Source organism: Corapipo altera, unplaced genomic scaffold (assembly GCF_003945725.1).
Source record: "Corapipo altera isolate COAL_440 unplaced genomic scaffold, ASM394572v1 1b, whole genome shotgun sequence".
NCBI classification, from domain to species: domain Eukaryota; kingdom Metazoa; phylum Chordata; class Aves; order Passeriformes; family Pipridae; genus Corapipo; species Corapipo altera.
The window spans coordinates 725,150-749,163 of NW_020884881.1; the positions used below are offsets into that span (position 1 = coordinate 725,150).

Below are 24,014 nucleotides of genomic sequence, written 5' to 3' on the forward strand. Positions count from 1 at the left end.
GTTCCTCAAAGACACTAGGGGTAGTTACCCCATGATTTCTCTTAGTTTAAGAGTGTAGCAACCCAAGTATTGAGCAACCAAAACACATTTCTTGAGTTTTCTTTCTTACTGCATATTAGTATTTTTGGAAGAAAAGAAATTTCCCCCACAATATACATTCTTCTTCCTGAAGGCTCAAAAGGAACTAGCCAAATTCAAAACTTCTGCAGAACGTAAATCAGCCAGATTTCACTAATCCATCGGTCCTATGGCTATACTTTTAAATACCCATCTTTAAAAAATGCAGACCATGGTCTCCTACCACTTTACTGGAGGTAAGCACTATGACAGGAGTGTATGTGGCACTACAGATAAAAGCACTCAAAACAGAAATGAAACATGGCCACGTGACTCCTTCAGCATGCATAAAGACACAGAGAGGTCCAGCATGAGAGCTCAGACACATTCAGACCAGCTCCCTTCATGTCACAATCAGGGCACTGGGACTGCTCCAGCTGGTCCCTTCTGGTCACTGGTCACTGATGGTCACTCATTATAGCTGAGCCATAGCAGGAAGAATATAGCTGACACATTTCCTTTGATGCTGCCTGGTGGAAGACAAGACAGGACTATTTTCTTATAAGCATATATCTTATTCCATATTTCCCTGACCTTGAGTTTTCCTGAAGCTGATGTTCTAGACTGGTAGCAGATAGCAACAGACAACCTGTATCTACAGCATTTCTGGTCACTGAAACTATGTCATATCTGCAGTGAAAATAAAAATATATAAACTAAACCATAAACAATTAAAATCACCCACAAGTCTAACTTAAAAGCCAGATTCAGAACAGTCAGAGAAATTAAATTTAAAATACGAAGAGCAATTTAAAGTTGTACATCTGAAATAATTAATAAGTAAGGAAAAAATCCCTCATTACGGCTGAATAGAAGATTTTACAGAATATTCAAACTTTTTTGCTCTTTAAGGTTATCTTCAGCCAAATGGAATAGTAATCCACACTACTCTGCTTGTCTAGCCAAGATATCCTATGAGTTGTCCTCTCCTGAGACTAATCAAGAAAAACAGACTACTACTCAAAACAATTTCCCCTTTTCATATATTGCTTTCCAATGTCCAAAAAATAACTGAAAATGAGGTGATCTTTCTAAACGCTGTTACAAGCAGCATATATTTACTGCTACAAAACAAGGGGAGAAAAAGGAACAGTTAATTAAAAATATAAATAATCTCTGCCAGTAATGTTCAAAAGAATTGTAGCAACTTTAAAGTGAAAGGGGGAAATCTATTTTCATCAATAAAGCACACAAAAGGGATACCTAATTGCGAATGTATTTGCACTTCTTTCTCTTCACCAAAGTTCTTAGGTAGGCACATTACAGCTCTATTGAATATGAAGGTAATTAACCATGAACTCAGGAGCATGAACATGAACATTAGTAAAGTTTGAGGAATATGAAATCTCTTCCTATTACAGACAAAACAGACACAGGACTTTGATAAACCCATAACTATAACACAATTGGCTCACAGACTGCTTTTTCTCAATCTTTTTGACTGTAGATTCTTCATTGTGTAATTCAAATTTATAATGATTAATTGGCCAAAATCATCACTTTCAAAGAGAAAGAGGGAAGTCCATCAGAACTTCATGTATACATAGCCATCTTCTTGCCAAAGCATCAGCTTTATGGCCGAGATGAGTGATTATGGTGAACTGGAAAAGGAAGACTTGGAGGAGTCAGTGGAGAGAAGGAGCCACCTGGGATGACTGACAAAGCATGGCCTGGGCTCCTGAACTTAGAAGCCTCTGCTGACTATATGTAAAATACAATGTGCCACTCTAGTCCATTTAAGGTGCGTGTTCATCACACTGAAAGTGAAACCTGTAAGGAAACACTAGGTTTTGCTTAACAGGTATTGGAGCATAGGTATCTTCTATAATCTCCCTGTTGAAGAATTAACTATAGGAAGAAGCTTCGTTCCCCCTGAAAAAGATGGTGTGGGAGAAGTGGGCAAAGAAATAAAACTACTCCTTTCTTTCACATAACAGGGAAAGTAAACCACTTCTGCTGGAAGGTGAGACACCACTGCCAGCAGGAAAAAGGAAACTCCTTAGCACGGGAGGAAGAAAACTGACTTGCAGTACCTTTGCTTTTTGATTTGATACAAATACATGGCCATTCTGAGAAGTTACTTGGCTCTTCAGTAGGATGTAGGTAGGCTGATTCTTAAAATACTGCCTGAATACCAGAGTATTACAAAGGTAACTTAATGCTATGTTCAATCAAGATTGTCAATTCATACATATCTTGTGAAATATAAGCTCAAAGCTCTATGTTTATGGAAAAACAACAGGAAGAGGTGCCTACATCTGAGCTAGCACGTTCTTGAATGCTGTGTGGGGTGGCTGAAAGGAGATGATGACCTTACAAAGGTCACACTGCAGTGGGGACACTACACATCCCCAGTCCTTTTGAAAAAAAGCAGAATGACAGATACTGCTGGCAAGTAGTTACAGCATATGTCAACCTCACTGTTCACCAAATGCTATGACAACTTCACTGATTAGTTTAGGATTTTGTACACACTTTGTCATACATATCGTGAAACTAAATACCAGAAAATGTGCAAAGAGGATAAGGCCATAGCTTAATTTCACCATACTCGCACGTATTTTGACAACACAGTCTAGGAATTTATTGCTGCACCAAACCCTTCATTTAAGAAGGATCTACCCCTACAATCCTCCAGTCAGAATCTGTATTTATTATATAATGATTATAAATTCAATATTCAGAATAGATGAATATGAACCAGCTCTTAACTCTGAAAGCTATTCTTCAAAAAAAAAAGTGACCCTTGAAAACATGGGGATAACAGAAAGGAATTTGAGTTGCAGAAGACTGATTAGGGTGTACTGAAAGAGCTGAAATGACTTGCATATCAGGAGAAACCTAGCATTATTATAGTAAACACAAAAGGTACCACAGCTGAGGATTAAGAGGAATTTTGTCAGTTTTTAGGGGAATTTACAGCAGAACAACAATCATAATAAATCCTTTGTACAAGGATTCACATGTAAAAGATGAGGGATAATGAGTTTGAGTTACTTTGGAGGAGATTCTGATTGGAAACAACAGGAAAATTTTTCACAATGACGATAATTTTCCACTGTAATAATCCCCCCAACACTCCCCCGGGGAAGTGGCAGATTCCCCAACACTGGACATTTTTAAGACTCAGCTGGACAGAGTGCTGGGCTAATCTAGACCATGCTTTTTAGAAAGGTTGGACAAGATAATCCTTGAGGCCCCTTTCCATACGGTGTTCTATGATTTTATGAACTCTAGCAGAAAAAGACGTAGTGCTTGTTAGGAGCTTTTACAAACTCATAAAATTTGAGAAGACAATCTTGGCTTGAAGTCATATTATCAAGCTTTGTGTCTAGAATGTGTGTTCTTTGAAGTCTTTCACAACTTTGTCTAAAATAAGGTTCTTGAGCCTTTCCCTAACATACATGAATGTGTCCTCACACAGAAATCTGACCTGTAACTATGGGAATACTCCCACAGAACAAGGTATGTATATTCTTTTTTTTTTTTTTTTTAAGAAAAGATCACTGAAATACTGGGGAGAAATCAGAAAGAAATATGCTTTTTGTTTTTTTCAAACAGACAAAGAAATGGATGTACTTCTATTCTGAATACTTATTAATATTTTAGTATTTTCCTGTAAAATGGACATTTAATCTAACAACAATATTTACAATCAATGATTTTCAGAACGAATATACAATGAATTAATCAAACCCATGCAAAAATATAATGGGCCGCCTCATTTTATAAAACCATGATCTAAAATCAATTATCCAAAAGGTTCCCCACTGCTTATTAATTCAGAAGAGTCATTAGATTGTTTAGAGTATTAAACATTGTTCATACTATGACAGACCTTTGCCAAGTTGATTTTGTGTTATCAGGTTTAAAACCACTACAGTTTAATGCACTAGAAAGCGCAACTCACTAACAGTCCATGCTTGGCTCACTCCCAAGAAATAATAATTTCCAACTAAGAGATGATAAACACCATGCAATCCAAGTACAGCTGCACAGAACACTAGCAAGGCCATGCAGAGCTGACATACAGTCAGAAGGTTATTGAAGAATACACACGTGGATTCATACAAAGAAGTCATCCAGGTTGGTGTAGTAAAGCTAGGTATTTGTGGAAGATTAAGAGGCAAACTTGGAACTTTTGGAAGAGCTACATTAGGAAGACTGTTGGTGATGCTCCTGTGAAGAAATAAACAATGTAGGAATACAATAAAAAATAGAATATTTAGAGGACAATGGGGGAGAACCCCTTATTAGACAGAAAACTATAGGCAGGTGCTTTGTTCAGATTTTGTAAAAAGCACTTACTTGACAGGTTGCCATGACTCTTGTTCAAGACCTCTGTGAATGGACTGGGCAATTGATGATTCCATGAGATCGATGTAGCGGACGACCATGGGAACAAAAATTTCTTGCAAGTGCTTGTGAAACTTTCCATTGCACAGAAATGCTTTAAAAACAAACAAACCACAAATACCTTCCTTGCTTTATTTTGTTATAGGAATAAGTATATCCTAAAATGTTTTAGTACACAAAAGCTAAGAATAAGATCCAACTTGTGTAAGAAATATAGTTCACAAAAGGCAAGTAAAGTGTTCCATGAGGATAGTGCAGTACTTTTTAAAATGTCAGTGTAATGAAAACTAGGTACATCCTGCAGTCCTTTATTGAACCAGAACATTTTTGCATCTTCTTAAAATGAATAATACTTTGCTGAATCTTAGCATTAGCAATTTGGTTCATTACTTATATATCAAGACAGAACAACAACCAGAAAACCCCAAACAAACAAAAAAGATAGTATTTGAATGTCATTCATAAGCACTAGAATATTACCTGCTTCATAGATGGGATTTACTACATGAAAAACTGTACACATAATGCAAATTTAAGATGTTTAAAACCTGAAGATTAGTTTGCCACCACTACTGCTTGTCCCTGTATCCCCTGAAATGTTCTCTTAGCAAATCCTAACTCTTAGCACACTAAGGTCTTGTCCCACCGAGGGAATATATCAGTTCATGTTTTGAATGTCCATGTTCACCCATTAATCCAGCACTTTTATTAGGGCCTAAAAGAATATTCCCATGTGCATATGGAAATCATACGGGCTGAGCCATAGAGAGAAATTTTCATGACTTCGGTAACCCTCCTTTTCCTTCACTCATATTTTGTTGTTTTAAATTCTTTTGTGGATTTTTCCTCCTATCTATTCCTGCATCCAGGCTTCTTGTTTGACTGAATGGTTACAAACCCATATTTTGAGAAGGTTTCCTCTTCTTCTTAAGAAGAAAAGCCTGAATCAAAGGTCTCAGAACCCTGGAAACCATATCATAAAATTACAATCCTTCTTGTTCCACTAATACAACTCCATGTATAACATATCAAAATAACTTCTATAACTTCCAGAAACTCCTTTGCCTTCCATTCCTGAATAATGTCCGGTCCAAAGTGAACCTGGGAGAGATGGAGACTATGGGAAAAATGTGCCATCAATTTCAGTTCCCTACTGCTACTTGTATTGCAAGGAAGTGCCTTTGTTGCTGAACGTCTGGACGCTAATGCTATTTTTTTTTCTTGAATACAGTGATCTGAAAGCAAGAACTATTTTCTTGAAAACATACTTGTAGAGTAATAGGAAATTAGGCATCAATCAGTTTTACCTAAGGAAACAATATAATGCAATAAAGCATAATCATAAAGCATAATAAAGCCCTCTCTAGCTTTGTGTAACTGCCTCTCTTGCTAAGAATTTTGAAACTTTCAGCTAATTTCAACCACATTAGACACAGAGTTGGAGATATCAGATGTAGGAAGTTTCATGAAAACAGGCAGCTAGGTAGCAGACAGAGATTATTAGGGTTTCCACTGAGAAAAAGGCAGCGGCATAGGATCATCTCTTTATTAAACACTTGAGAATCCACCCTTGAGAGCACCTATGAGTCCATTACAAACATGATCCATTATTTACACTGCTCCTAGAACTACTTGTTAACTAGTTAGTTCTGGTTTAATTGTTTGTATATCAGGAATTCAAAACGGTGTTATTTTTCTCTATTTGTAGCTATTTTATATATCTTAAAACTGCATCATCTGCGACCAGCAGTATACGCAACTGAGGATTTGGATATTAACACAAAGGTTTCACAGTAAACAGCTGATGCACATCGCCTTTGAGAAACAAAAGGTGGCTGGTATCCATTCGCATATTAGGCTGATTTTTGAAGGCAACTTTGAGCTTAAAATTAACAATAAGAATACAACTGTGTCAATTAGGTCAGTCTTGCTGCTTTAGAGCAAACCAGTGCAGGACTGTAATTAATCAGGCAATCACAGTTACTTGAAGCGATAAGCTTGTAGTTTAGTGTTTTCTGAGCACACCACAGAAATGCTCTGCTACAAGCCCAGCTCTGGGAATTATAGTAATGAACCCTCATGGGCAAGAGGGCGACTTGTTATTTCAAAGTCAGAAGGAAATTTAAAGAAGTCATGGGCAATAAGAAATGTTCAACTTAAAGAGCTGAATCATTTTTTAACATCATGACACCAGTCTTTACAGGGAAGTGAAACTTTCCAAAATGATGGCAAGACTTATTGTCACTGCTCCTCCACAGGGATCCCTGTGTACGTGGGTAAACTTACAAGAGCACTGTCTCAGATCAACAACTCTTTGAGCTTTCTCTTTTCCCAGGGTTCAGGGCATGGCAGCTCTGATTTGCCCATTTGGAGATCTCTATCAAGGATTAATGCAGGGCAGGGAAAGAACTCGGAGCACAGGAGTAAGTGAATAGCTGAGTATCATCATCAGACTCATGGCACTCTACCCTATGATTAGAATTGATCTTGCCAAAAGGCACCACCTGTGCATCAAAGCAGATGGGAAACAAGAGATCCTTGAGGAAATGCCACACTTCAAATCCCTCAACTACCACTTGTCTTCAAAGCTTAATTCTCCATTGTCTTGTCCATATAGACACCCCACACCCTCTTCATATGAGCCACCTCACAGAAGCAACAATAAAATGAAAGCCCATGCCAGGGCAAGACAATGCATAGGCAATACTAAAGGAAAACACATCCCAGGAACAGAAACAGATCCACAAAGGAGAAATTCTTGAAATACTGAAGATGGAAATTATTAAATTTTTGCATATTAGGTAGCTGAAACACATTAAAATATGACGTGAAAATACTAGAGATGAAAACTACAGTGTAATTATGCAGCGCTGGAAGGAGGTTTCATGTGTAATAGTAGTAAAAGAATCTACTGTGCTTGTGTACAACAGAAGCTGTGGGGTTTCTCTTACTTTTACTTATACAGGCACATTTTAGTAGTTATCCTGGAGTAGGCATGATATTCTGTCCTTAAGAGCTTCTGCAGAATCAAAGGAAAGGAAGAATGACACAGTTAACATGAGTCTCTTTTCCACTGACAAAATTAGCCCTTTGGCAAAGAGTCTATAATTACCCTGCTCTCCATAGGCTTCTCAGGAAGGCACCACTTGAATTTTTTGGCATATTTTAAAATCCAAAATGAAAAAGAGTAAATTTCAAGAAGAAAATATCCTTGAGTGTCCAGGTTACATTTGTAGCAACTAAAACTCAACCAATGCCATGTGAAATGGAAGTTTATATTTCCATTAATTTCCTGTTTATATTACTTTCTGCCACCACAGTGAAGTTCTTAATCAGTTATTTAAATTGTATTGAAAATTGCAAGTGTATCAGCTTATATAAAAATTGTATTTTTACACATAAGACATATATGAAATGTCTTGAAAAAGTGAATTGATACTTTTCATACTTGAAAAGTGAATTTTAGAGGTATATTTTGTGGAAGCAAGATGAAAATTTATTTCATCTTTATAAGACAGAGTGACATAAACTGGTTATTGCACAATTTACCTTTGCCAAAACTCCCATTTAGTCAGAAAAGGTTATGGAATATTCTGGTAAGGAGCTTGAGTTAGCTCTCAGTATCAGTAACCAACACGTGTAGCTCTTATCTGAAGGCAGACTATGATTTCAAAGCGTCTCCTAAGAGGACTGAGCAAAAATTTTAAGTTCCTGATCTAAGAAAAGATTCCCACTACAATTAATGAGAAGTGTAAGTTTGGAGGAAAGGTATTGGTGTGGGTATAAAGTTTGCCCTGATTACGAGAAATCCAAGTTGTTTTCTAACTCTACTCTACAAGATAGGGGCTATGATGTTATACATAAATTCTAGTACAGAAGAGATACAGAGGATGTAACAAAGCAGGAAGGTGATGATGCTGTCTTTGGTGTTGGTTGCCACTCTGCTACTTGCAACAGCATTAGTGGAAAAAAACATATAAGAGAGTTCCTGTTTGAAGTCAATAACCATAATAATGGCAATGGCATTGTAAAGGCTAATACTCAACATGCTGATTTTTCTAAATCAGCTTCATCAGACTGTCTACAGCTCATGGCTGAGTTAGAGCAGGTGCAAAGACATTCCATGGAGTAATACTTGATAGGAAATGAAGCTTATGAGTTAACTATAACACTCTTAGTTTTGACTGATTCATGCCAATGTAGTAAGGCAATAATGCTGAGCAACAGCACAGTACATAGTAAGCAACACTCAGAGAGAAAAGTTGGCAAGGAAAGGAGCAGAATATTGAATATAGAGTTGAAAAATCTCTAAAATAAGCCAAATATACAGATACTTCATGTAACTAGACATATGCCCCTAAAAGTTATCTCTGACACCATCTTAAATGAAGAGGAATTAGTACATGTCTGTCTTCAGGTACTAAAAACGTGATGAATCTAAATAATTAAACAACTACAGAAAGTAAATTTCCCTCTAGAGCTGGCCCCTTCACAACATAGTTTATAGGCTCTGTGGACAAAAAGTAACATATTCATTACAGAATATAAGACACAGTCCTGGGACAACTACGTCCTTTTCCTCCCCTATGAATATCTAATTCTGGAAAAAATAATTTTGTTGTTTTAGAGAAATGTTGAGTACTGTCACTACTGTACAATCTGTGAAGCTTTACACAGTCAGGCATAATTGTGCATGAATAACAGAAATCTTGGAGATCATTAAAATGTATACTATAAAAGCAGCTACAATAATTTTTTTCAAACCTTTACATTTTGAGAAATCACAACAAATTTATCTTCAATCTATTCATCTTTGCAGTGAATGCCATTTTTTAAATCACTTTTTGCAGTTAGGTCTCGTGAAAAGCTGAAACATTTTATAAGATAGGAAGATCATACTACTCCATTTTTAAAAGCAGTTCTTCAGTTAGGCTCAACAGGAATGCAATCACTGATGAATTTTGCTTGTGAAATTAGGTCAGAAAAAAATGAAGAATCTAAAGGTGACACAAAATGGAGTCCTTCATAATAGAAACGAGAAGCTTCAGTCAGGACTTCCCTATCCTCCCCTCTCTTAATTCCTGAAAAGTTAAATGCTGTATTGGGAAATATATTTTCTTCTCATTGTTAATTGAATATTGGCTTTGAAGTATTCGCCTTGAATCTTCTACAATGTTTTGTACACTATGTAAAATAACACATTCACTATTATTCGAATAGCCAAGACTATGCATTTTCATTATCTCACAGTCTTTCTCATATTATATTTTAGTGACATAGTTATAAAAATAGTCTTACATGTAAGTTTCCTTTAATGCTGTAAATGTAAGATGTTTTCTTTATTGTTAGGAGTTCTCTTATGTCAGGTTTATGTGAAAACTGATTCCTGCTCTGAAGATTTAGAGCTCATTTAAAGCTCTTGAGATAGAATAACGTGCAGGCGTCAGTCCTCCAAATTTCACTGAAGATTAACCTAATATGCAATATGGTGACCTAACAGTTCTTCATTTCAAAGAAATCTGAAAAGTAATCTCTGATATAGCCAGAGAGTGAGAATAACCCAGTGGGATTTCCACCTCTTCATTTCCTAATGAGTTTTTTGATAATGAGAGGTGACTTTGCCAGTCACTGTGGGCTCTATTATGGCTAATTTACTCCACTTCACTCTCCTTGTTAATTATTAGCACTAGCCTTTTTATCCTCATGAGACCACATTCCAGTTTTTCCCTTTTTACATTTTTTTTCTAAATATATTTTTATGAAAGTGATAGTTTTCAGGAAAAGATTTTCACTTAGAGTAAAGCCAGAATTATTTATTTTACTTTAGAAAACTGTAAAATATAAGCACAGGAAGCACTTTCTAATAGCTTTAATGGCGTTACAAGGTGAAAATGCTGTTAATTAAAGAATAAGCACTGAGGTATGTTCCGCTTGGGAATCAATTCTTGGTAGAATGGTCACTTGCCACTTGCTAACATATCCACTGATTTGAAGGTGACTAATTTCCATGGTTGCTTTCCAGTAGTTCTGGGGGAAAAAAAAGTGTATAGTTTTCCAGGTGGCTTTCACTCGCCAGAAACTGTAATTTACTATATCTATTACCATTAGGGAATTGTTGAAATTGGTATACAGGTGTGATATTTCATATAACAGTTGTTTCATATCCTCCAGTTAAAGTTTTACAATATTTATGATAATAGTTTTAACATGAAAGTTTTCACTAAATGTCTTTCTTAAGGCTATTTTAATAATTTAGCATTATTATCCACTTATACTTTTAAGGAAAGAAAAATCAGTAGCCTATCAGGAATCTCTTTGCATGTGAGGACAACCCTTGTTTGTTTCTAACACTTCTCTCAGGTTGGAACTAACCTCAAAGGAACACAAATGACACAATAATGTAGTTAAAACTGGTATCACAAATCCTTCCTATAAGACTACTCTAAAATACCTACAGGGTTTTCAGCAATCAAATAATTGTTTTAAGTTCATGTAACATCACAACTAGGGATGTGCTTCCTAAACTGAAAATATAAGATGGTAGGAAAGACACCTGAATATAGGCTTCAGATTTTTCATCTGGATTTTAGATGATCAGACACACACTTAAAGTAGTGTACAATCCACTGTATAGGAGTCTAACTCTTCTAGGGTCTGCACAAGATTGAACAATTCCTACACCCTTCTGAGCAGCCTTCTAAATTGAGCTTAAATGACAACATCACGGCTTTTTTAATAAGTTTCTGAAGATGCAGTTGATTCAACAAAGGATCCAAATGAAACACTTGTTGTGTGTATCTTACTCCATTCATGCTAAGCCTACAATACCTTTATAGACATAACTAATCTGGAAGTAGTTTACATGGAGGCTTAGAAGGAAACTTTTTTTAAGACTACAACTTTTTTTAAAGCAGTATAGATTAAATACAAACTATCAATGCATCTTACACTACTTGGACATAATTGATTCAAAACCGTGTAATTTGTGAATACTAAATGGTTAAGGGATTTCCAGAACAAGGACTGAAATGCTGCAAGAATAGAGAGAAACTTCCAAGAAATGGCACACCAGGATACGTATCATAAAAATAGACACTGTCACTTTTATTTTGACCATTATATTACTTAGAAACACATTTCTAAAGTTGGAGCACATAAAAAATTTATAATATGTAGAATATGTAAAAAAATGTAGAACTTACTGTCATTTCTGAGGGCATTATTCAGCAGTTGGAAAAGTGGGAAGCTGTCCCAGGAGTCCTGCGGCTGTGCCTCAAGTGCTGAATCCATATCAACAGAGTACAAAGACAAAAACTTCTCTGCATGCTCAGCCAACAATTCTGGCCACCAAGCAAATGCCTGCAAACATGAGAAAACAGAATTACTAAACACGAGTCAAAGGAATGAAATGTGTTTTATCTTTGAAAAAACATATCTGGGTATGTCATGTCATGTCCTATCTCATTTGGAGAGGAAGAATAGGCAAAGTGAAAAATGTGAAAATATTTTATAAAACCTTGCATCAAAAATGTAGGAAATCAAACAGGTTATGCTGGGAAAGGTGATATCATCAGAACAAAAATCTAACACCAAAAAAAAACAAAAAAAGGAGTATAAATACCAGAGAGCAAATAATTCACCAGAGAGCAAATAAAAGCATGAAGGTTTATCCTTGAAAGAATTATTGTATATGCTTCTTTTGTTTTCACTTAATTCTAAAGCTAGTAGTAATCAGATGAATTAATTTTTAAATAAATTTTTATGAATAGTTTTGCATTCATTTAGTAATCAGAAGGGATGGTTTTAGTGTGAAATTTTACTCCCTGAAGTCTGAAAAATTTTTAAACAGCTACAGCATGCTTTTTAGTTCCTATTTTTGCCTTAAAGATGTTGGCTTCTCTAAGAAAGCATCCAGTTTTCCTTCTGCAAATGCTATAAGTACATCTTGAGAAGTTCACTAACGTTTATATTCATTTTCAGTAACTTAACATATTGGAATACACAGTTTTCTCTGGAAAAAAAATTATATTCTTAGATAATCCTAACTTTAAAGAAGAGAAGAAATCTGTGGAAAATAGTGTCAGTAAGTAAAGCCAGCTCCACATCAAAGACATGTAACGATTGTACCTTTTCACTATCACATAAACCTACGCTTTTAAAGGTCACTATTGAAGCTGAGCATTGGGTCAGGGGGACCTGTATGATCCTGGAGTTAAAGATGAAGGTGAAGTGACTTCATGAAATAGGACGAATATCAAATACTGCTGAGAGTGTTTTGCTCAGAGTTTACAAAAATGTCTGACAGTGAGAAACACCTACACACAGCAGATAGGAGAATGTCATTGCTTTCAAACTTATGCCACTCATTTTGAATATCTAATTTTGAGTATTTTTGAGTTGCCACCATGGAACAAATGTAGCTTGATCTACAAGTGCTGAGTCCCCACAACATCAAATAAAGTCACAGAAATTCTCACTTGCATTTCTGAAATGTAAGTCCTAGGTAATGTAGAATTACATACTCAGGTCTGAAAGTCATGAAATAAAAGACAACTTCTGTAAAGTGATCTACAAGTATGCTTTTGCATCCTGGAATTTCTTATGACTGCCTGTAGTGCTTTCTGACATGGGGCAAATGGAAAAATGATGAATTGGCAAGATGTTTTAAAGAAATGCTAAGCATCCTCTGCTATTACTGAAAAGTACTTTGTGTGTTGCGGTGTCAGTATTGAAGGATGACGATTGGCACCATAGTGAGGACAGATGAGGCTTCAAAAACTTTGGCAGGAGTTTGAAATGGAGACTTTCTCATCAAACTGGAAGAAGTTTCTTATTAATAAATCCTGTATAAATGGGAGTTCATTACAGCAATAGACCCTAGAAAATAACTGAATGCAAAAAAAATTGTGTACAGGCTTTGGCAGGTGACCCTTCCAGGCATGCAGAACTCCTTCCAGAAAACATTGCCAACTTTTCAAAGCAAAGCAAAACCAAAACTAGAAAATGAGCACACTTTCTCTCCATTTGCTTCCCCTTTGCAAATGACACTTTGAACTCAGATAGAAATTTTTCTGATTCTCTCAAGAACTACCCATCATTACTTAGGCAGCAAGGAAGAAGAACAGAGAAAAAATGTTACAGCACAGTCGTTACGGATAATATGAAAACAGGCTAAAAGCAACTCGCGATTGGTGACACACATTCTAGGAGAACAAAAACATTGACTGGATTAAAACAAGAATGAAGTTCTTAGATTCTAGAAGACAGACAAATGTGGCTATACAACATCAGAAATCATCAAAACAGTTTATGTTGCAGGTTCAAGACACAGTTCCATGATAAAAGCAGTGAAAAATAATGCTTAGTTCATCAGGAATCACATACCTCTCTTCCCTTTGGGAATCCCCGAAATTTGTAAATGTTATGAATTAAAAAAAAAGAAAAAAAATCTAGTATTAAAAGTGTGATATACTATTTTAGAGATTCATCAACTCTACCATCACTGAACATTTCCTTAACATTATGATGTGAAGTCACCATACTTAAAATTCAGTTTTGAGTAGGGAATGTATAATTTTGTGATCTTTTTCACAGATATATTTTAATATTGACATTCCATATGCTCTATAAATTTTAGTAAAATTGAACATTTATTACATGAATGAAGGGGGAAATAGTCTTAAAATGATCTTTATTCTTTTCAAGCTATCTTAGGTGAGATTGAAAACTTTTGCTGAATAGATTTTCCTGAAGACACATGCAATATATTTACCCTTCTGAAAAACATCACATCTCTGACTGCAAATAAGTAGCAAAGAAATGAATTTTTGAACAGAGATGTTTAATCATGCAGGTGTGATTTGATCTTGGGGTTTTTTTGTATTCTTTTCCACAGAAGTCTATTATTCTTAAAGTAATGCAGGTCCTCAAAAGACAAAGACAACAATATATACATTTTATTAAGTAATCATTACGGTGTAACACAGTGGCAATGGTAGTGTAGAACAGGACCTCCAGGGAATTAATTTCAAATCATCAAAACAGCTGTTTCTTCAGTATAAGATAAAACATCTATAACAAGTTCACACATGACAGATGTAAGCTAAAAACTAGATTCCACAGTGTGATATAAAGCCAGATGTTTTGAATGATCATATTTTATAACTGTCTTCTAAATCATGTTTATTCCTTTGCATATTTTAAAAAAATATTTATTGAGTTTTTGAGAACATTTTAAAAACAACTTCCTGAACCTTAGAAAACTGTATTTATTAATTAAATGTCTATAACATATAAAATTGTGTGTATCTGGCCAAGTTTATTTTCATAATTCCTTGATATAAAAGGTGCCATAATTCCAAATATTGTGGTTTCTGCATCATGAAGCAAAAGACATGAGAGTAAGAAACATGTTCTATTTTATTTCTTCTACCTTACAATGCCATTTTAAAAAGCACAAGTTTAAAAGCATACTTTTCCAATAAACAGAAGAGTAATGTGAATGCAATTACCATAACTATCATTATTTTTAGATCTATAATCTACATCTGTACAGCATGATGAAAACAAGCATTCAGTTACATTTTCTTTCTATTTTGAATGAGAGGTGAAAAGTTGGAAGGAAAACTGTATAAGGCTACGAATATTTTCCAAACCATTTCACCACCTCCAGCACAAAGATGCTTTCTCTTTTTTATGCTCTTTAATTTTCATTTCTAAACCTACAGTTCATTCAAGCGAATTCAAGTAGAGTTTTATTTCACTTCACTTTTCATAAGCTTCAAGTCTCTTATTCCTCTGTAAATGTGAACTGCCTTAAACATATGTCAGAAAGTAAAGCTAAAATGTTTCTTGACACACTTGCTTCACATCAGGGGAGAAAAAAATCTAGGAACAAACCATCCTCTACAGCAAATGCAGCTACAGCCTCACCTCTGAATGATGCTCTTCATTTTGCTGCAATACTTCGATACAGAGTTCTGCAAGGTGAAGAACCTCTTCCAGTTTTTTAGCAGGTGTTGCTTGGTTCATGGTCTCTATATGAATATAAAATGCAAATTGAAATTGCTTTAGTTACAAATATGATTTACAGTAAGAGAAAATTATGTCAGAAACTAATAGGAATGGTGCAAAGTGACAATTCTCTGGACTATAAGCAATTTCAAACGTTAAGGATAATCATTTAATACACATAAACAGAGCTGAATGTCCAGATCACAAGAAAGAGAAAATACTTAACTCACAAAAGCATCACTGATCACTGTAAACATTATCTATTTAATATGTGAGAAATAAGAGGTGCATCAGTGATGCTCAACTTCTGCAATAAGGAAGTCCTTTTTCTTTCTAAAGTCATATATACAAAGACAGCACACAGTAGAGACCTTTTTTGTTATTGTCAGTACCATCTCATTCTTACCAGATGACTCATTACTGTCATCAGCAAGATTCACGTGTTTTGCAGCAGTCAAAAATTCCAAATGTTTCATCTAAATAAGATGTTCCATTTTAGGCATATTTTAAAAATAGGAAAAGTGCAAACCACAATAATTCATACAACTAATTTCTAATAACTAATTATTGAAATAACTAATTTTCTACTTGCTGTTCAGCAGTGAATAAATCTGCATTCTTTTCAGTACCATAATGAAAAGTAGCATTATAAAATAAGGATGTTATAACATAATTGACACAAGCCTAATAAAAACTCCACATAAAAGAAGTGTAAATGCAAAAGTCACAAAAGACATGAGGGTCACTCATTCTACACAGTAGACTTCAAAAAGAAAGGAAACATCAAAGGTAAAACAACTGTAACTAAAATTCTTACAAGGAGATTAAACACTGATTAGTTTTCAATTAAAAAAAATAATCATAGGACTAGATCCCAGAAAGAGTCATGGAAGATAAAGGAAGAGTCCAACTGAAATTTTTTACAATCACAGTTTAATCAGTAAAAGTAATTTGTCCAACTACATAATTTGCATTGTTACGAGCAACTTTAGCATTAGCTATCGAAGCTTGTTTACTTAACAATGCTTGTTTTGCTAAAAATGAACTAGGGGATGGATGGAAATAATGTACAATATAATCATATATAAAGTATGGTCACATTAACCAGCTTTGCAGATGACTTATGAAGCTGATAATAAAATGTCAGTGAGGGTCTCAGGAATCCTATTTTCTCATTTTTTGTGCATGTTCATGGCTCATATGAATAGCAACTTACATGAATACACATCTTCTGATGAAATTTCTGTCCAACTTTGCATTCATCATGACATAGAACATTAGCAGATTAATTAAACAATTTACGTAATCTCCCTGGTCTCAGTAAGAATATCAGTCTACATGCAATAAATGTTTTTAACAGTTAACATTTCTGGCAGGTCAAAGCAACTTTCCAGACATTTTAAAGGCAGGTGATCTTGTCCAGTTCTTCAGCACTAACACACTGATGAATAGTACAGTGATAAAATATACAGCTTTGATTCAATCTTTGAAGAAACATTGGATTAGAATGTCCAGCAAACATCTACTTCGCAGTAAATTAAAACCCACATTGTTTTCATGAAAAAACAAAGCAGGCAAATTATTTGTTGAAGCGACTAAAAAGAATTTTTTCAAATCTTATTAAAATAACCATACAACCAGACACATTGAAATAATATGTTTTCCAAAACCACTATCTAACTCAAGAAAGACTTATTGTAGGAACATGGACCAAGCACAAAATGTAGACCAGGACACAAAACTACATTCATAATGCCAAGATCACAGTTATCAACACTGTACTGTACTGAATTTGCAATTTTTATACTATAGAACAATTTTATGAACATAATAACAACTATATTGAATCAAGTGAGATTAGGAAGGATTGGTCTAGTCCCTATTATTTAGGTTATAGTATACAGACTACTATTGGATTCAAACTAAACCCGTGGTTTCTACACTTATCCTGGACTGAAACTACTGTTTCCTCTAGTGGTCAATGTCCTCTCTGCCCTGAACACACAGCAAGTACTATTCATACATAAACACGCATAAACAACTAATTTTATTTCGAATTCACCCTGATTTTCATTACCTTACTACTAACCAAGTAAACAAAATAATTGCATTTGCAATGGCATTCATTCCTAATGAAACTAAATAAGCTGTAAACTATTTAAAAATTATATTCTAGAAGGGCTCCTCTAAATTATTAAGGAAGTAATTATAATAATTATATGAAATCTCATGTTACATTTTTGCATTCTCCTTTCTCACTACGGAGAGCAGGAGAAAAAAGATTTACTAGCTAACTGCGAGATTATCTTGCACCACCACTCTGATGAGACAGTGATGAAGAGAAACATTGTCTCAGGCAAGTACCAATTCAATTGAGCAGGGCACTAACGAAACTCAGTTCTGATCATATGTGCTGAAGAATTTTGATCAGAAATGGAAATGAATGGAGAGTCTGGTTTTTTTGGTGTGTTTGTCTGAAAGGCATCATCAGCCTAATAAAATGAAGGATGAAAGACGGGATCAGAAGTGTTCCCACACAGGCAATATGGGAATACAGTGTTCCCTAAGTGGGAACACTTAGGAAGGAGAAGACCTACTTATGATCAGGCATGCTGCTGCCATAAGAATAAATCAGTTGTGATAAATTATTTAAAATAGAAACTGTAATTTTCAGTCATTATGGGACTAATGTTCAGGATTAGTTTCTTCAACAGAATTAGCATGTTTAGGAGGAAAGAGAGTAAGAAAACTGTAAATATTCCTTTAAGGTGAGTATGGCAAGTTTCTGAATGATGTGTCATGGAGGAATGACTAAAAATATGGGAAACATTTGAATTCCAGTTTCACTTTTCATAAAACTCACCATGCTATTTACTATTTACTAGCTTACTCTGAAACAATTTATTGCTTGCTAAAAACAAACAAATTACTCTTGATGTTTCATACAGCTTTTCACAATATTTTAAAAATCATGATTTTCCCATGAGATTTGTTCATAAGAAAAGGTGGCAGAGAATTGCACTCACTCTCCATCCTTGGACAAATCTCTCTAATTTTGTTGTCATTTACTTATTCACAGAATAAATCAGTTCAGACAATTTCTTCTGGATGGTATGTACTTCCCTACATTTCACTTAAGCTTCATCTGAAGTTTCCTTTTCCATCTCTAAGTTACCACATCAGCTAGTCATTTTTCTCTGTAACTAAAGAGTTTTCACTTTCAAATTCTAAGGAGTATGTTTTATGGATAACCACCATTTACATGGGTATATAAACAAGGGGCTATGAAGTAATTTGAAACATAAAAAATGAAATACTTTTTTTTTTTTTTACTAAGTAAGTAATATATATGAAATATGAGTAGCAATAAATTCTTATCTGGAAGTTTTAGAACCTCCAAAATACCTGAACAAAATGCTGTGCTTGGCTTTGTAAGCATAAAAGAATTATAGGAATGGAAATCAGTGCTGTCAGTTTTCATTATATTCATGATGTCTTTCTTCCCACAATTACTAAGGGTTGTTAAGATGTGTTTACACTGCTCAAACTAACAAGTTGCAGTGGGAGTCGAGACAGTATATATCCTGCTTGACATCTTTTAGAAAATAAACAGAAAAAGCCATCAATCATCTGTTTTCATCTTTGGTTTCTGCTGAAATGAAAAAGCAAACCAGGTTTTGCAAATAATGATGCTTTCTCAAGTATGCATTACCAGTGAATCACACACGTACCGAGAAAATATTGTCAAATGAGCTAAGTTAACTGACTAAACCACTGCTGAAATGAAAAAGTGACTGCTTCATGGACTGATTGAGCCTAGGGCCACAAGGGACTGTCAGATCATCCAGTCTCACCTGCTGTGTCATACAGGTCTGGGAACTTCTCGCCAGTCCTCCTTTCCTGAGACAATCAGGATGTCTAAAACCTAATAACACTGTCTCTAAAACCTAACTTAAGCTTGCTTTCCAGAAGAGAGTTTATCTTTGAAGACAAATGCACAATACACCTCTTTCATTTTCTCCCCAGCATGTAAGCTGTTAAACATGTGTGATTAATTTCTCATTGACATTTGCTGAGCACAGGAATCTGTTGATTAAAGAGGCAATTTTCCTTGGTTATGAATACAGTGCAGCTATGACATTCATGTCTATGGCCTGCCAGTCTCCCCCCACTGACACAGCGTACATCTCTTACTGGTTTACCCTGCCTAGTATTTCATCCTTCCTCCTTTTCTTCAAACAGGCATATCCAGAACAAGACACTCAGGAGAGTCAACCTGTCCCAAGGCCAGAGACCAATGGCAGGGGTATTGGAAAAAACGCAAGTATGCTAAGAGACCCCCAAGTTCACAATCTCGTTGGGCTTACAGAAACCTTCACATCCAGAGAGACAGATGTGGCTGGAGACTTCTGGGGCGATGTTGCAGTTTAGGATGAGGTCCAGCTCATTTTATGTGAAAGTGCAACAGAACATCCAGTTCGCATTTTGATCCTTCATGTAAGACAACTGGCATTTGTTTTAATTTTCATCAGCACTGTTGCTCTGGTTGCTGGCAGCACTCAGGAGTTGTGCTACTGAACTACTGAACATTAAAGCTACCAGCATTAAATAAAGCCTGGAGAAAGTGCAAGATGTCTAATAATGGAGGTGTCTGAAGATCAACTAATTTGTTTCTATGCATGTGCCAGAAGTAGATGCAGGGAAGAGCAGATAATGCAATGACTGTCTGCAGTCAAACTCTTTCCAGGATACACAGTATGGTTTAAGCAAGTTTTGGAGTTCCTGAAAGAATTTGTCTGTATAGATATTCTGTAGGGGGACGTAAATCTTGCCAAGGAATCTGACTGGCCCACTCCAAATAGGAACTTGAGAGTGAACTCATATTGATGTAGAGAGGATGACAGGGACACCCCACAGTAAAGCAGGACATAATATCATTTGATAATAGAGATGCATCACAATTTGGGCTTTACAGATCCAACTCTGTTCCAGCAGGGACCATTACTTTCATCTTTTTCACTTGTGAAAATCACAAGATTGCTTCTAGACTTGTATCAAAACCAGTACAAATATCAATAAACTGGAGCTAATATGTTACTAAACCTTAACTGACTCTGAAGAGTTAATCCACAACTAGGATAATCCACCCACAGATAATTTAGATTTGACTGTACTGGATTTTCTTGCAACTTCTCACAGAATTAATTCTGCACGAAAAAGTACAGAGGGACATCTGGGAGGACATTCTATATTTTTCTGATTAAAAATAAAAATCTATCCTTAGATGAATAGTAGAATTTAACTTAATTATGAAGTTGCAACCAGTCTGTCCATAACTGCTTTCTAAAAATTCAATGGCATTTTAAATTCTATAGAAAAAAATTAGAATCAATTACCATTATCAGCTATGTACAGAGAGATTACGCGATTCGTAGAAAGTTAGAGTTTACATCTCCTAGCCCACAACCTATCATTTTATAAAGTGGGTCACACTACAATATTTTCAGGTTTTAAAAATTTATCATAGTATTCACTTGCATTGCCTTTATGGGGCAATCACAGGTTTGTTTTTTTTTTTCTCTGTGTTTGGGTTTTTTGTATTTTTTTTTTCAAGAAGGGGAATTGGCTCATGGAAAAGCACTGGAACAACAAATTCGAAAAGGTATAAACATCTGAGAAAAGGCAGAGATTAAAAGAAATCTTCTTTTTTATTGCTGTTCAAAGCATTTTTTGATTCTTTGTATTCTGGTTTTGACAGCACAGACACGTGCAGTTGGTATTTTCTTTCTTTCCCTCACTTCTAATTTCTCTTCAAAGGGGGAAGAACTGGTGTTCTCAGCACTTTCTGATCCAGTGGAATAAAACTCAGAGATAAGAAACATGGCAAACTGCAAAGCTCCATGAATGAAGAGATCTGAATAACTCATATACTAGATGGAGAGAAAACTGGTTCTTGAAAGTGCAGACTTAGTAATAAGTATTTTTAAAAAACAGAATAATCTTAAGAGTCTAAATATTAGAGACTTACTGAAAAATGACAACAACGAATCTAATGCTGGCAAGCAGGGAGAAGGAAAAAGTGATACAATTATTAACTGAAACAAATGTTAAAAAAATTACTAATTGAGGGCATAAAATAAACAGAAAACAGAATGAAATGTAACAGATTTGCAAAGATAGGTTGAACTAGACTTGTGCAGCAGCTTTTCTTGATAGGATATTTTCTTATAAAAGAAATTCAGTAGATCTCATCTATTCTGACTATTAAAGTATTTGATACTGTACCTCATGGGGAAACTATCAGTTAAGCTGAAGAAAATGAGGAATAAAAAAGAAACTATATATTGGATAAAGAAGATGCTTCAAGTGAGAGGCAACAGGTCATGTCGAGAAAGAGCAAAGGAAAGTTTCTTGAGGGATTCCTTGAAGATTCATCTGGGCTTCCTTAATATTTTCACCAATGACTTTAAAATAAATATTAGGAGTGCACTGATAATGTCCTAAAACACTGGTAATAGATAGGGTCAAAATGCAGTAACAAGAATTCGATAATTCCAAAGAATGGGAGAGAGAAACATTAAAATACTTTAAAGAATTAAAGAAAAACATATTAAACTCCTTTAAGAAGGAAAGCAATACATTTTGACACATGAACAGCAAAAACATTTGCTACAAACTGGGAATATGTCAGCTGGAAACAATCAGGACTCCAAAGACTGGATTGAATTAACTTTTCACAGAACAGCTGTGTGCCACAAGCACGATACAGACATCAGAAGACAAGTGTTCCTTGAATATATTAGATGAAGCATTTCTGGTATAAAAGTACTGCCAGTACTGTGCAAGGCATGTCACAGGGATGACTTTGCGCAGTTCAAGAAGTCCAGTGTTCAAGAAGGTGAAATTCAAACTTTAAAAATAAAGACTCCTAAAATGATAAAAATGAAGAACCAGAGGCTAAAACTCTGAGACAAGGTGATGAAAGCCTAGGTTGCATGAGTATGAAACTCTTGTCTAAAAATGCACCACAGGGCATGCAGGAACTGGAGACAATGAAATGCTAATGAAGGATGGAACTATCCCTTCCTCATTTGGGACACAGGACAAGGCTAGCATGCTAAAAATTGGGAACTAATTTTAATGTAAGGTGATTGATACATGTATAGATCAAACTGGACTTGGAAGGATGCTCACGTGGCTGAAGCAGGGGTTGGAAAAGGGGAAGCACAGTGGCAAAGACAGACTCAGCCCTACTGTTAAAAGAGGATGTAGGTACGTTTACAAGAGTATCAGGATGTGAACCTAACAGTCCAGTTCTTTCACAGACTTCTGCTCCAAAACTGAAATCAGGGATGTTTGCCCATATCCCCTTTTTTCCATTTAGTTGCACAACAAACAGAGTCTAAGAAGATGCTATGCCACTGTGCAACTCATTCGCTTTTGTTTGTTCAGTGAAATGAACATGCATGGAGAGCTTTAATCAAGTCCTCTCCAGGTACAATGACTCTCCACTTGCCTTCTCAGCTTCAATAATGTTTGTAGTGTTCTTCTTTTTAAGTCAGACAGATCCTTCTGAGCCTTGAGGGAATTTACATCCTTTAGAAACTTACATGTAATGAGTATGTTAATGATCGATGTCTTTTAAAAGACAGCAAACTGTTGAGTTGCTCCTGACCTTCTCTTGTATGGAGTTAATAGTTATTCAGCCTTTGGCAGTCTGTCTGACAGAAACAAATATTGGGATGACAACTGTGATTTGTCTTTGAGCAATTGCACACTACAGAGTAACTACCTGCCCTGATTTTAATGGAATTTATTCCCATTCCTTTCATTCAAACTGTTTGGCAGAAGGAGCACAGTATAGTGAGTTACTACAGTATTTTAAAAATAATGAGTTAAAAGACAACTACCTAATAAGTCAAATCTTTACAATCTCTCTATTGCCTCAGAAATTAATCGGTGGACAATGACAGTTCACTTCACAGCCATTTACCACTTTAATACCTAACCCAGTCCTTTTGTATCTGTACAGCAAAGTAATGTCCCTGTGTTCAAAAATGTATTTATGTGTAAGTTTCATTCACTTCTCAGACAATAACAGAAGCAATAGCAGAGTTAATTACTCCTCAGGTATTCAGACTTCAAATAAATTTAAATGGGGAGAAAACATTCATTTCTGAGAAGGAATAAACAATGTATTTTAATACTCTTTGTGTGTTAATGGATGTCTGTAAAATATAAGTAAAAAATAAGAAATCTGTATAAAGAAGGCCATCTTTTTTGAAGGAGGGAGAAAATAAATGAGGGAGGCATGCAAATTTCTATAGACTCTTCATTGGAAGTATACAAAATGCATGTAAAGAATGCTATTTGTCTCTGGCCTCAGAATGTAGCAGGTCCAGTTATGTTCAACATTATCTATAGGAAGAATTAATGAAAGTTAAATGCTGAATAAAACAGGAAAACATGCCATACACAAAATTATCTAAAAAGTACTTTCAGGTAGTAAAGTCTCAAAGGTGGCATAT

At 35.3% G+C, this 24,014-nt stretch overlaps 1 protein-coding gene across 20 annotated transcripts in view; it reads right to left on the reverse strand.

Moving 5' to 3' along the window:
• The window catches only part of CADPS2 (calcium dependent secretion activator 2), a 288,249-nt gene that overhangs the window by 45,866 nt on the left and 218,369 nt on the right, over nt 1-24,014 (reverse strand). For 7 of the 20 annotated variants that reach the window (XM_027639596.1, XM_027639593.1, XM_027639601.1 and 4 more), the window contains 5 exons: nt 15,406-15,509; nt 13,858-13,866; nt 11,676-11,832; nt 4,426-4,567; nt 4,177-4,296 (listed from right to left, as the gene is read on the reverse strand). In XM_027639596.1, coding sequence (XP_027495397.1) covers nt 4,177-4,296; nt 4,426-4,567; nt 11,676-11,832; nt 13,858-13,866; nt 15,406-15,509 — 532 coding nt within the window. The remainder of the gene's footprint in view (nt 1-4,176; nt 4,297-4,425; nt 4,568-11,675; nt 11,833-13,857; nt 13,867-15,405; nt 15,510-24,014) is intronic. The other 13 variants (XM_027639607.1, XM_027639610.1, XM_027639603.1 and 10 more) reach the window with 3 other exon arrangements.